At 43.6% G+C, this 14,736-nt stretch overlaps 1 protein-coding gene across 4 annotated transcripts in view; it reads left to right on the top strand.

Moving 5' to 3' along the window:
• The window catches only part of LOC112468892 (protein held out wings), a 37,499-nt gene that overhangs the window by 15,884 nt on the left and 6,879 nt on the right, over window positions 1-14,736 (top strand). The window contains exons 2-7 of one of the 4 annotated variants that reach the window (XM_025038284.1): window positions 2,892-3,025; window positions 5,193-5,309; window positions 6,337-6,480; window positions 6,962-7,064; window positions 8,012-8,314; window positions 13,544-13,757. In XM_025038284.1, coding sequence (XP_024894052.1) covers window positions 2,892-3,025; window positions 5,193-5,309; window positions 6,337-6,480; window positions 6,962-7,064; window positions 8,012-8,314; window positions 13,544-13,629 — 887 coding nt within the window. In that variant the 3' untranslated portion in view covers window positions 13,630-13,757. Of the gene's footprint in view, window positions 1-2,891; window positions 3,026-5,192; window positions 5,310-6,336; window positions 6,481-6,961; window positions 7,065-8,011; window positions 11,945-13,543; window positions 13,758-14,736 lie in introns of those variants that run through there. The other 3 variants (XM_025038286.1, XM_025038285.1, XM_025038287.1) reach the window with 3 other exon arrangements.

Genomic DNA, 14,736 nt, shown 5'->3' with positions numbered 1-14,736 from the left:
CTCATCCTCTCTCCTTCCCCGGCCATTCTCCTCCTCCGTTTCTGCCTTTCTGCTCAACTGTTTTTCTATCTGCGTCTATCTGTCCGCGACTGTAATCCACGTCTCTGCGTTTCCCTCTCGCGTGAATTCTTCGCGGCTCGCGCTTCCGATCCTCTTGTCGAAAGAAAGAGAGAGAGAGAGAGAGAGAGAGAGAGGGAGAGAGAAACGCAGGCCTCGCGGGCATACCGCGAATCGCCGTGACGCATTCTCCCACCTCTCCTTCGCGACTCTCGAGAAAATCGCGGTTGTTGCGAGATGACTCGCGCCAAGAAAGAGACACAGAGACTCGGCAACGCGCGCGTGTATGCGTGTTAAAAGATCCTGACGTTTTCCATTCGGAATAAGTGTGACAACCAGCGGCGTGTCCGTAGCCGAGAAATCGCCTTTCGGCATCTCAAATGACCGCGCCGATAAAGCGTCGCCGATCTGTTTTCGTTGCCCCGCACGCTCGCAATAATTTATCAATTCACTCGAGATTTTTCCGGCGACAATTTTTTCACAGCGACGATATCCTCAAGCGGATACTTGACGAATTTTGCGATCCGTATAAAAGATTTCTCAATTACGACGCACGTACTCCAAGTCGCGCGCGTTCCACCTGTCTTTCCTCGTTGAACAAAAACAGCGCGTCTATTGAGAGGCTAATAATCGGCTCCTCTTCAAGATAATCGAGTGGTTCATTAAAGGAAGCGAGCTTGATGTGTAGTCATTAACTGCTATAAACGATTTACTGCGCAGCCACTGATCGATTCATTTGTAACTTTAAAGACGCATTTAATACAGGAAATATATTAGTAATTAGATTTGTCCGTCGTTTATTCGCAAATTTGCTTGCATTAAATTTTCTCGAGTCAGAAGAATAAAATTATTCCACATGATTTTATGTATGTTATCGTATATACGCTTTGATGGATTTTTCTACACAAAATTGACATTAAACAGTTTTAGATTATTTCACTAAAATTATTCTGCGACTGAAAACGAGTACGTATAATGTTTAATTACGCGTTAAAATTATCTAAGAAAGAAACAAGTATAGACATGTAGCTTGTCGAGTCGATCTGCATTTTCAGATTGATTCATTTAACGAAACGATCTCGAGACAGGTGACGGAGGCGCGGATTGTTCCGCGACCTACCGAGATTTTCGTTTCTCCTAAATCGGGACAAATTTTATGCGGTCGCTGGGAATGCGGTTTGGCTGGGACTTACAGTTACATTGTGCGTGATTTGTGAATGGTTTACGCGAAAAGCGACGATTTGCGGTCACCGCGGGGCCCGGTGTCGTCGCGTGAGCGCAAATCATCGGCACGGGAGGACGATGAGGAGCCGAAGAGGTCAGGCATGCGAGAAAGTGGGGCAGACGCGGAACGTTGACCTTTACGGTTTACGGCGGATATACGTATACGTTGTAAGAGCACGACCGGGTTGCACGACGGGGCCCCGTGATCCTTTGTCGCGATACACCGCGGTAGATACACCGCGATGGTCGGTGTACCTACCGATCGAACACGGGATAAACAAAGTCACCTTTTTTAGATGCTGGCCAGACGCTATTCCTTGACCGATCGGAATCGAATCGAAAGCGCCGAAGGGAAAGCTCGTTTCCCTTTTATACCAATCCCGAACTTGACATTAACTCTACTTCAGTTAAATTAAAATATGAATTCAATTTAATATATTTGAATAATTTGAAACGTGTCTGCGATTTTTTTTCGTGAGAATGCTCGTAAAGGTTTTTTTTAATGTCAAATAATTAGTCCCTGGTGTGAAATAACAGATGTAAAATGATTTTTATTGTTTTTTATACAAATTTTAGTAAGTATTTCCGTACATATACAACTGGCTATTGTAATTAAATTGACAAGTCCTTATTTAATTGGATTATAAAACCACATTTTATTAAATGAAAAAATATTTATTTCAAATAAAAATATAAATTTAACTTCCTTAAATATTAATAAAACTACTTCAAACTTCTTTCTTGAGGTAAAAAAATTAAAGAATTTTTTACTCAAGTGATTGAGGCAATTCTTCTAATGCCTTCTACGTGACAATCACTCAATTGTTGTCAATCCTGTATAGAATACCAAGAAAACGAACGAACGAAAAGCTGAATAAGAAAATTTAATCCTTTCTCACGATTTATAGAGGGAGAGCCACGCCCAACCGTTAGATCCGCAGCGCCGTTATTAGCATTGCGTTTAAGTTGCGGATAAGTCGCGCAAATGCGTGCGTGAGTGCGTGCAAGCATATAGGTATGCAGGGACACGCTTACGCATTATCGCTATACGGTCAGACGCCGCATATAAAGACCAATCGCGTGACGTATTATCGAATGAAGGATGTACGCGGTTCCATTTCGCTCGCGCTTCGTTTCGTTTTCCTCGTTAATATAACGGTCACCCTAGATTCCTCGTAGATTGGCCCATTCAGTGTAATCGGCGTGTCAAGACTTTGTCTGAGCTCGCCGAGAATTCTTCCGTCGAAAGCGTCGGCGAAATTCAAATCGATTCTGTCTGAAACGAAAAGGAGAGGGAGGAGGAGAGAGAGAGGAGTCGTGGACAATTTTCGTACGAGAAAAACGCGAAGCGTTCCGATATTTTCAAATCCCTGCTTTTTTACGTCTAATCATCGGAATTCTTTTTGGCACCGTTGAACTCTCAACGAGGAGCCGAGACTCCATCAATTATATCACACAATTCGGAGAATTCGGGGTATCAATTTTTCAGCTTAAGTGAACCTGAACGCTCGCCGAGTTCCTTGATTCTCCGAATTCGGAGGATCGGAGGATCGACGAGCGCAACTCTCGATTAATCACGTATTTATCGTTGGATCGTTTTCACTTTACAGAGATCGCGAAGGTGCGGGCGAGTCTTTTTCAAATCAGCGGAGTGAAGAAGGAGCCGCTCATCTTGCCGGAAGCCGAGGGCGACATCACGACGCTCACGGAGAAGGTCTATGTGCCCGTTAAGGAACACCCAGATGTAAGTATGCACGAGGGACTGACGCACATATGTGTAATGTAATTGACGTATCTCCCGGATTATCGTGACAAGATGCGATTCAAGGAATACACTTGAGATACGAAAACCGATGAGGTGATTCTGTGGAAAATCGAAGAGAGCGAGCGTTTCGAGAGATGCTTCTATGAGAGAATTTACATTGTTCAGCTAATATGTACATACGTCAACTAATGGGTGACAATCGACACGTCGCTGAAACTAAATATCTGTTATTTTGTAATGATGAGTGGACGGAACGAAATGAGTTAAACGCTACTCTGCGGGGAAAAACCCGTTATTTTTATCGGTGCATAGTGCAAGAGGAGTATCCATTTGTGAACTTGATTTAAATAAACATAAAAATTCGAAAGTTTTGCGTAGCTCAGTGATTATACGTTTAGAAGATCTCGGCATCTTGGCTATTTGGATGAAAGGAATTTATTTAGAATTCCTCGAAGGCAATTACGGTCATTATTAATGTCAGAAAGTATATTTAATAATTTATAATAGTCTTCAAAAGCGCCTCGATTATAAGTGAGTTGATTTTATTATGGTAATGAAAAGGCATCACTCAATATGATGCAACCGCGGTTGAATTGAGATTCTTTCTTATATTTTTTCACAAATTTATATTATGTACTTATATTTCTTTGACGTGCCGACCAAAATGTCGGGGTTCTTCTATGGTATAGCGCTCAATTCATTTCATTTTGTCCGCTCATTAGAAAATTACAGTCATTTAGTTTGAGCGACTTTTTTATTATTACTTTATATATAACGTGTGTATACATATATTTGTTTTATATATATCGCATCCGTCGTGAATCGTTTTTCTTCGTCGTGTCGCCGGAGGGTGATTTTCGTTACGGATCCGTGGCGCGAGAGGAAAAGTATCGTTCGCCGATCTCGGGAGACGAGATCGAGCGATGCGCAGCGTGCACCGAACATCGAACGCTGAACGTTATTTCTGTAACGCCCGAAATAGGGTTCGCGCCGAAGAGACGGACTCCCTTTCCTTCTCCACGCTCCGTTTCCTCGTCTCGCTCGCGCGCGCGCGTGTTTCTACGCGGTTGGCTCTCATTGAGACGTAATAGCCGGGTCGTAAGCTTATTAACCCTTGGAGCGGGTATCTCGATACTTCTTTTTTTTGTTTAAATCGCGTTGAAATATTTAATTTATTTAGAGATGAATGAGGTATCGCTTGAGAATTGTCGGGAAAAAATTACGTCGGCTTACGCGCGCGAGAGTGATCGGCAATCACAGACGTCGGCGATTATTAGCTCATTATAGCCTCTTGCGAATGATCGATCGATTCTTCAATTACCGCGTAACGTTGACGATGCGCGGTTTCGCTTTGTCCGCCCATCTACTCGACAATTGTCCAATTATCATGCGCCGATTTCACGCTGATTGGTAGTTTTCGATAATGTCCCACGTTATCAGGGCATTAGTTCTTATCGTCATCAAGAAGGACGCTGTCGTGATGCGTCTCCTGGCACGGTAGCTCGTCTTATCTTTCGATGCGATTGCGTGAATCGTCAAGATTGCTATTATTATGCGTTATGTGTTTATTTAAGATTTTACTGGATTACGTTTTTCTGAGATAAAAGAAAGGAGGTCTCTCTAAGATATTACAGTCGTAGTCTTTCCTCCCACTGCATTTCGGCGTTTAGACACGCCTCAATCGCATATATTAAAACTTTTATCTTGGGAACGATGTTTTTGAAAAAAATAAAGAAATGGACCAGCAGCGGGCTAAAGAGCCACGGATGATTCACCGTCTAAACTTATCCGCCTTTATTTACCGGGATCCAACAATGAAACTGGATATCTCGTAGAACAGGTCTTTTTTTCACACGATCGTACAAACCAAATTTAGCGCGTAGCGTTTCGCACGTAAAAGATATATTCTATAATTTATGAGTATATTATGAGCCGCTATTTAATACAAATATTGTAAAAATGTATAATATTTGTATACAAATTGTTGAGGAAGTTCTTAAAAATGGGACGATTAGATAAATTTGGGAAAAAATTTATTGATTTTTTGCGTTTACACGTTCTCGTTGAATAGTTTTTAGAATTGAACATATTAATCGCACAAAGATGCATGGAAAAAAATTCAATCGGCTTTCCCGTATGATTACAGTTCAACTTTGTCGGAAGGATTCTGGGACCGCGGGGTATGACCGCGAAGCAACTGGAGCAGGAGACAGGATGCAAAATCATGGTGCGCGGGAAAGGATCGATGAGGGATAAGAAAAAGGTGAGAATTATTTAAAGGTAAAAATTGATTTAACTAAAACTTCCACTCGCCTAATTGCTACATGAAGACTCTTTGAGGAAAGTTCTCTTCAGCAAGCTAATTTTGAAAATTCTATCGATGCACGACGTTAAGTATCGCGAAGAAATACGTAACTTAACTTGCCCGTTAACGGCAACGAGCGTCTGAAATTAATAACGGTTGCAGACGATGACAGCTGTTGTAATGGTCGATTCCGCTAATCATAGGCCTGCTCTCCTTAATCGCGCTTCATTATACTTCTTGTTTAAGAGGAATGTTGTGACTACAGATATAATTGGAGTTGTAACATGAATTATACGTAAATAATGCATTTTTTAGTGAAGTATATATAAATAATACGTTTTTTAATCAATATCAGAGAGTTAATACGAGCTCTCCAAGTAAAGAATGCTTGCTACGTATCGGGGGATTAGAGACCGTGACACAAATGGGTTTGGAATTAACTATGAGTGATTTATATAGAGAATTAAACCAAGCGTCGTATTTTTTTCAAGCTGCACGTGGTACGCGAGCGAAATGCTTTCTCGTAAGTATATACACGTAGAAACGAACCCCAGTGTACAATTCGATGTGAATTTGATGTGTATCTATTATTTCCTCCCTGATCAACGCAAATTTATTCGTTAATTATTATTGCCGTTTATTTGGTTAACAAAAGTCCGCGATAAAAATCTACGCCGGTGCTTCATTGTTCAAAGAATTCGTCCGAAATAAAGGCGCGGGTATAGAGGGAACGAAATTTATATTAATCACGCAATCCTGCTCTTTATTTCTTTCTATTCTCAGGAAATCGAGCCTTTATATTATAATTTATATATTATTTAATGTATTATTCAAATATATATTTTTTAAATAATATGAACGACAATTTTATGTAAACTATATGACTTTAAGTTCGCGTCGCGGGTGTATGTACGTGTATGTGTATGTGTATGCGACTAATGTTTGCGTGCGTATAACAATATTGCGTGACGTGTTGATTAACCAGGAGGAACAGAATCGGGGCAAGCCGAATTGGGAGCACCTGACGGACGAGTTGCACGTGCTGCTCACTGTCGAGGACACCGAGAATCGTGCCACGTTGAAGCTCGCCCGAGCAGTCGAGGAAGTCAAGAAGCTACTTGTGCCCGTGGTGAGAAAGTTCCAATTGTATACCCTTCCTTTCCCGCTTATAGACGATAATAGCCCCCCGCGCGCTAAGAAGAGAGATCTCGCCGGGAGACTTTCCCACAAACACGTCTTTTTCTTCCTTCTCTCTCCTTCTCTAGTTTCGAATCAAATCCGAAAACTTGAAGGAAGCGTGGTTGCGCGCGAGAGAAAAAGATATCAAAAATTTTTAGTAAAGTTGTATAAAAGGGAAAAAAAATTGTTGCGACAATTTTTCCCTGCGAGTTCGAGACGTGGCGCGTTATAATCAAGCTGTCGAAGCTCGAAACGCATGCCACTTCCGAAGTGAGTGGCCTCGTGTACAACGCGCGCGTTAACTGTACAATCGGCGCTTTCATATGTAAATGGAAAAGATCTGTACAATGTCGAGCTCCCCCATCCACATTCGTAGGATAATTATCGTTGCACCTCCGGTGGTGGGTTCTGACGTTAATGTCGATTGTTAGCAGGCTGACGGCGAGGATGAGCTAAAGAAGAGGCAGCTAATGGAACTCGCCATTATCAATGGGACTTACCGGGATTCGAACACAAAGGTTGCCGCCGCGGCAGGTACCGTTCGCAGAACTTGTCTCATTATGCGCGCTTAAGAGCCAGGCGGGATCCGCGAGAATCGGGAGATTGCAGGATCCGAAGATAGCACGCGAGATAGACTTTCTAATGAGATGTCCATTTAGAGTATTACTTTATCGCAATTGTAATTTACCTCGTTGTGTTGTAAAAACGTGCAATAATCGACGCATGACGCATTTAAAGATAACGACAACATTGCAACGTAATGGACTAACGTTGATCGTCGTTCCGCACGTTCGTGACTAATCTATTGAAATAATTCTCGCGAAATAACGCGGCTGCGTGCACATCTTCAGCCAAATCTGAGATTCCCGGTACATCAGTTGTCGGAGAAATTCGCGCTTAAACAAACAGTTGTAGATATTAATGCTCGTGACTTTAGCGTGGTGGAGAACAAGAAATAACGGTCGCAGAGTACCCGACCGATTCATCTTCAACTTACTCTTCTTTGATTAGTAATTGGTTTTTTTTTGCGACGTATTTATTTTATTCTTTCGGAAAACTAGTTTAGTCGCGCTTCGAGTCACGTTAGATAGATGAAAGGCTTAAGAGAGATTTCGGAGAAACTTGACTCGAGATATACGTGTCTGGATTAAGCGCAGCGGTTATCGAAATCAAGGTCGACTGGTGAACGAAGACGACGAGTCTTCCCGCCACAGACTCTGTATTTTTCTGTCAACTTGCCTGACCCCATTTCATATAATTTAATATGTGATACTATCATAATCATCGTTCAGAAACAAATTTCAAATTTCTCCTTGAAACTCGCTGCCTTCCTCGCTCCCAAATTTTTCCGGTTGTGCACGCAGCGGTGTCCAGTCATTGTCATAACGCGGGTGTCGCGGATCATAGCGCTCGTGGAACCGACCGTTTCGGTCGGAGGCGAGGCAGGGAAGCGTGTCATTCAGCACCACTCGCTTTTGCAGCCTGTGACGAGGAGTGGCGGCGGGTAGCCGCCGCCGCGGCAGAGACGCAGCGCCTGCTGCCGGGCCTGGCGACGCCGATGCGGACTCCGAGCGCGCCCCTGGGCGCGCCGCTGATCCTGTCGCCGCGGATATCGGTGCCGACGACCGCCGCGTCCCTGCTGAACGGCTCCGGGCCGCCCGGATCGCTCCTGTCGGCCGGCGATCCTCACGGGCTCATCTACACGCCGTACGCGGACTACGCCAACTACGCCGCCCTGGCTGCCTCGCCGTTGCTCACCGAGTACGCCACTGCTGATCATTCTGGTGGGTTGTTTGCTCGTTGATCACTCCCGTTGCCGTGTCCCCCCGCGCGGCACGGAGAGAGAAACGGAGATGGTCGAAACGAACGCCTCTCCCCTCTACGTAATACGAGAAACGGAGCTTTTTATACGCGGAAATGTTTTCTTTTTTTCTTTCTAATTTTTTAAGAGAGATGCGCGCGTAACGGAGGGAACGAAGCCGCGTGCTCTTTTATTATTTTTATTAATATTGTTATTATACCGCATGCGGCACGTCACTGACGATTGGTGACTCTCTTTAACGGCTTCAACAGCATTTAGTCATTCTTTTCCCGTGCTGTGAATCTCAAGAGATTAGACGAGCAACGATTAACGGAAGAAATCTTTTCGATAAGCTTATTGTCGTACATTTTTTTTTTATCTGTACGTATTATAGTACGTATAAATATTCTGCTGAGATAATGACCGTTGTAAAAAGTTGCCCATCTAATCCTGGTACCGGTGCCAATTTTTATACATCACACGAATTAGGAAATTGTCACGGGAGAATGAAACGAAATTGAATGCAATGTTATCACCGATAGCGTTGGGCTTCGTGAAACGCGACGGACATGCACATCGCTTCGACGGGGGCGTCACCAATCGACACGTAGCACGTACACAATCACGTAAATTTGTAAGACTATAATTGTTAATTACGAACCGATCGCTCTTGTAGCCGTTAATTATTATTATCCATGTCGCGTCATTATCTCCGTTATCATCATCGGTGAATCGGTCGTCGTCCCGATCATCATCATTATCATTTTTATCATCATCATCATCATCGCCATCATCGTAGCGAGTACTTTTTGCGAGGATAGCTTAGGATTATAGGACACAACCGAAATCAGTCATTTACTAGTCGCGTCAGTTCAGATATTATAATTACGTGAAAGCCTTAGCGTGTAATGTTATATGCACCGCCTTATCGAAATAATTGTGTCACGAAGATTCAGGGTTATCAATAGCAGGTAGAGAACTGGTAGGAACGCGAACAGAACGGCTAGGCCGTGTTTCGGTAGGATTCTATCAGGAACGGTATAGGTATTAGGTATAGGAGAAGACGGGACAGACGTACGTACGTACTCGTCGTGCGTGCTGTATCGCGTGCAGATGTAGCTATACTAGTCTGAAAGCTTTTCTTTCTTTCTTTCTTTTTACACCGATTTTCGTGCCGTTCACCAGCAGCCACGTGTTTCGCCGCCGGAATACTTCTTTTCTCCTCGAGTCGCCTTTAGGGTAACCGCACGGTGCAATTTTTGTACGATAGAGGAGGATATTCTGCCTGATTAAATAGAGATTTCATTTTTTTTCTTCTCTCTTGAGAAGACTACGTATTAATCTGGAAGATTAATCTGCAATTCAAAAATTAATCTGAAATTCAGTCTTGTGAAAGATTTTTTTAAAGAGATGTTTGTATATCTATATATCTCGATGTAGAAAGTACCTGGTGAAAACGAGAATAGATTATCTCTTGCTATACGAGAAATATACTTTCGCCGTTCGAAACTGATAACGTGAAATTTAGCGGCAATCAAAGTTGTTTTTATTGGATTTATAATTTTATTTGACTTACATTGACTTTTTAACGAGAAATATTGCTTAAAATTGGAATATTGATTTTGAGACCTATACTTCCATCTTTCGTAGTATCGTGCTTATATTTACATCTCATCAGCCGGACATGATATCCTCCTCTTACAGATCGGACAAGTCTCACACCGCGTACGTGTAGTCCAAGGAGATCGCGGGAATCCAGCGAGGAGATGAATCACGTTGAACTCGATCGCGTCGAAAGTTACGGCGAACCGTTAGTCAGGACAATCCCGCGGAGTCTCGTCTTCGAGAAAAGAAAGAAGAAAAAAAACACGTCGAGATATTTCGGGTACGCGAGAAATCTCCCGTCCAGTCCTCTTCCACCAGTATCCAAAGTACTTCCCGTCGAGTGGTACGAGTTACTTGACTCCCTGACGCACGCGACGTTCGATGCCCGGGCCTGTTTAAAAGCCGAGCGATATATACTGTCCGGGAATTATACCCCTGGACGCGCGTTCTTCGTCGCGGCATACGGAAGATCGCGTCTGTCTTCCCCATGATTGAAAGGCATCCAGTTACCCGGTGAATGCTCGCGCATTCGCGCGTCTTTTAACGTATAATATAGACCGTAAGGGAATGCCCTCGTGCGTATTGTCTTGCGTTGAATTTTTTTCTTACGGTTGATGAGAGATCCGTAACGCGCTGTCGCGCATTACTCAATGCAGTAATCAAAGGCCATTCTTGTTGTAGCTATTTTTACAGATACACGTGCGTGTGTACGCATTGCACGTACGTGCGTAGATATATAGATTTCACAGAGGATATATTATATATTTATTGAAGTAGACGGTATTAAACGTTGCATAATATAGGTTCTTTTTTTCTTAAAGCTTGTCTTAGAGTTCGATTTGGTAGCTTCGATGACGGGAAGGGACGTGTATCGTCGTCCCGGGACGTTTCTTTTCCTTGCTAAAGAGAATAATCAACCGTTTTAATCAGTAGTCTGTCGACAGGGTGGTGATGGGTACATTAATCGAACCTTAGTGTCCGCGTTTTTTTTCTTTTCTTTCATTTTTTTCATCGCACACGTTCTCCGTTTACGCTTGATTTAAATTACACTTTTAACGACGATTGCAACTACAGGAAGTACTACCACTAGAATCCCAATCGAATCCCTCGGGTTTGACCTAACACGCGACTAAAACAACTAATAACTCGATCCGTCCACCTCTCCTACGAAACTCACTCTACGTTGCGTCTACTCATTTTCCCTTTTGTCTTCTCTCTCGCTCCCGCCTCTATCCGGATGAAAACCGTACCTCTAATTACGTAACTCTTTGACGACCCTAGCGCAGTAATTACGCGAATCGTCTAGCGCAGCGATAGTCATCTAAAAAAAAGAAGAAAAAAGAAACGGGAAAGAAGAAGAGTACTCGATTGTGAGACTTCCGAGACAGAGTAGCTTTACCTTTTTTTTCCTTCTCTCCTCTACGCGAGAAAGAGAGAGAGACGTAATCGCTGAGTTTTCACAGCTTGAAACGAATCGGTCGAGGTGATCGCGGTCGATCGCACGATAGCAATCGGATTAGCGAGCAATTTAGCGAGGACTCATCGGTAATAAATACAAATTGGATCTATCGCGCGACACGCCATACGATGGCTGGTGATAGGTAGCCTATAATATACGTAGGATTCTTCTCTTTTTTTTTCTTTAGACAGGCAATATATAGGTGGAGGGAGAATATTACCCAGGGACCAAACAATATTTTGAGGACTGATGGTTCTAGCGTTTACTTGTAGTGAATCCAGACGATACGGATAAGACTATGCGTTGAAAAAGTACTTCCTCTCTTTTTTTTTTTGTTTTCTTATCGCGCGTCCACGCCGCCCCCCTCCCTTCGCAAAAGAGCAAATAAAGGAGAATCGAATGGTGACTTTAGCGCACGTATTTATACAGATTATGTTATAGACACGTAATACTCTTTTTGATGGCATAGTCTTTAAGTAATATTTAAATATTTAAATATGCAAATCGTGTATATATATACACGTGTGTATATATATATGTACACACATATATCATTATCGTACGAGCTATATATTATATATTATTTTATACGTTTATTTAATTTTATTTTTATAAAGATTTAGCCGTTTATATAGATATATTTATACGAGGTTGAGGGCCGAAGCAACGGGTAGATGTTAATCCCAATACTCATTGTTGTTAGGAACGAGTAGAATGGTTGGATACATTTCTAGCTTACATGACAAAGACTTACCTGATTTCACTGACGAAAATCAAAAGTGTGATGTTGAGACGCGCGCGAAAGAGCGAGAGGTTGCCCGGTTATCAGCAATAGCTTCTATATATTTAACGAGTTTTATATTTTATATGTATACACGCACGCGCAAAAATCTGTCCGATGTACCTAGAAACAAGCGCCGATACGGGAGGTCATATCTATATGGTAGACTCGTTTCAATAGTTAATAAGTAAGTAAGTAAGTACGTGTCTCTCCGTCGAAGCCGCGTTTCGCTTCCCTGCGGGAAAGCCGGGATTATGTTGTTTTTATTTTAATATGGAGTTTCAGGGACGCACGACTTCACTGACGATTTACAGTATTCTTACAGAGTGTTCTGGTAGGCGAGCTTGCCCCGCTACAGGCCTAAAGAATACGAGCCGAGCGTGAGCTCACGAGAGATTCGGGACGAGCACGCGAGACATGGTCGCGTGTCAAAAAGCGTCACGCGAGTCGCCGCTCCATCGAGATGTCTTTGAATAAAGTGATCCCGAGGCATTCTGTATAGCGATGACATTAATATAAACGACGCGAAATCGGTAATTTGATCACGCGTTCTTGAAGTCGTGTCTTCAAGGGGAAAATAAAGAATTAGCGCGATGCCTTTAAAGTCCTCGTTACTCAAAGACATTTCGGCGTTGTTTAATACCGAGGAGCAATCATCTCGGTATTGAATTTAGAGAGCAGCAACGTGTCTCCGTATATTCCACGCTCGCGATGCTCAAGTAAGGAAACAAAGGGCATCCTTACGGTACGCGAAACGGGTGTCGCGCGTTACCATATTTCCGCAGTATTTCTACCGTATTCGCAGTATTTTCCGCGCATGTTTCAGGCATTTAGTGGCTTCCGCGTTTAAAGCCCCTGAAAGACAATTGTTCAACGATCATGAGCTCACGCTGGTCGTAAGCTGGAGGTAACGATCAGCATTAATCCGGCGACGCCACCACGAGAGCCAATTGACGGGGTAAAGGGTGGCTCTTACAAAGTCGTGGCAACTCGCCCTCGTCCTGTTGGCGTCGTGGCGGCGTCGTCGCTAGAACCCGTTGCACAGAGAAAAAGAAAGAAGGGATTGCAAGTGTATCATAAATTAGTAAAATTAGTAGCGTAAATAAGTGAAATCCAAATTTACAATTTACTGTGTCTGTATCAATAGGGTGCAATACAGATTTTCTTTGTGGCACGGGTTCCTCCTCCCCCCCGATGTGTGTCTTTTCTTTTGCACTGATAATAGCGGCAGGATTCTAGATTTTTTTAGCGGACCGAGACGGACGGGCGCGGATCCCTTGCGGGTCCGCGTGCGGCGAAAAGTGATCGTACGCCGGAAGTGACGGTCCCTGCTGACCATACTCATGCTGTGTGTATGTTGGCGACAGGCGCAGCGGCGGCCGCCGCCAAGCAGCGTAGGCACCTGGGTCAGATCCGCGAGCACCCTTATCAAAGGGCCGGCGCTCTCTCGTGAACACACAGAGACGATGCGAGTACACAGAGAGAGCGAGAGAGAGAAAGAGAGAGAAAAAAGAAAGCGAGAGAGAGAGAAAGAGCGAAAAAGAGAGATACAGAGCACTGTTCCCGCGCCACCGCGGAAAGGTTAGTGTCTGCACAGGCAGTTCTCAATTAAGTTCTCTCTTTTGTCCTCTTATTTTTTTTTTATCTTTTTTTTTCCACCAACGTCTTCACCATCTTCCTTGCGGTCTCGATGTCGGAATGGCCGAGGCGCTTTTCTCCGTCTCGCGACGAAGCGGTCGCTAAAACTAGGTTGACGCAAGAGGCTCATCCACTCAACTTTGTATTAGAAAAAAAATCGGAGAACCGCGAATCTTTGGAAAAGGAGTTGAACGATTTCGCTTTAACTGAAAAGGAACAAATTGGAGCCTGTGGGTAGCAAGTCTCCTTGAATCTGCTGGAGTCTCTTGATTTAACAAACGTAAATCTTTTGTATCAACCCGTTTTGGCGAACGTCTCGAACACTTGATAAAACGTTCCGATAACTTTTATTATTGCGTATATTAATCTAGCGAGAGCTATCTGTATTTAAATAATTGCGAATTTATTGAGCAGAGCGCCCAGATCATTCCGACCAGACTTTTATTTATATTTATAGATATATATACGTAGCTTTTTATGTATTTGTATGACGAGACCCGCGCTCATGGCCCGTGTTTTGGCTCGTGCTAAAGCCGCGGCGAAAATACGAGCCTTTCACACGTGTCTCCGCCACGAGCGTGCTGCTGTTCGGGAAGCTTTCACTCGGGCTGGCGGAGGCTGGAGCCTCCAGCTCCAGCGCGAGAACGGGCAGCCAGCAACGGTGGCGTGTGCGTGCGTGTATGTGCACGCGCGCGTCTCGTCTTGTGTACCTGACGCCGCACCGATCGACATCGGTTGTGTCTCATCGGTTGAAGTAGCACTTCTCGTTTACACACGTATACATTACGCAGTTATAGATCTCCGGTGACCGGTGACGGAAGAATTGATTAATGTCACAATATATCCCCCTGCCTACCGAAAAAGAGAAAAAGAGGGATACAGATCGAACCGTTCTCGGATCTTTACAACGGTGGAGAGCCGC

Source organism: Temnothorax curvispinosus, unplaced genomic scaffold (assembly GCF_003070985.1).
Source record: "Temnothorax curvispinosus isolate PA1 unplaced genomic scaffold, ASM307098v1 QBEX01002200.1, whole genome shotgun sequence".
In the NCBI taxonomy this organism is placed as follows: domain Eukaryota; kingdom Metazoa; phylum Arthropoda; class Insecta; order Hymenoptera; family Formicidae; genus Temnothorax; species Temnothorax curvispinosus.
The sequence above is the reverse complement of the archived record's forward strand: the minus strand, read 5'-3'. Positions and strand labels throughout refer to the sequence as shown.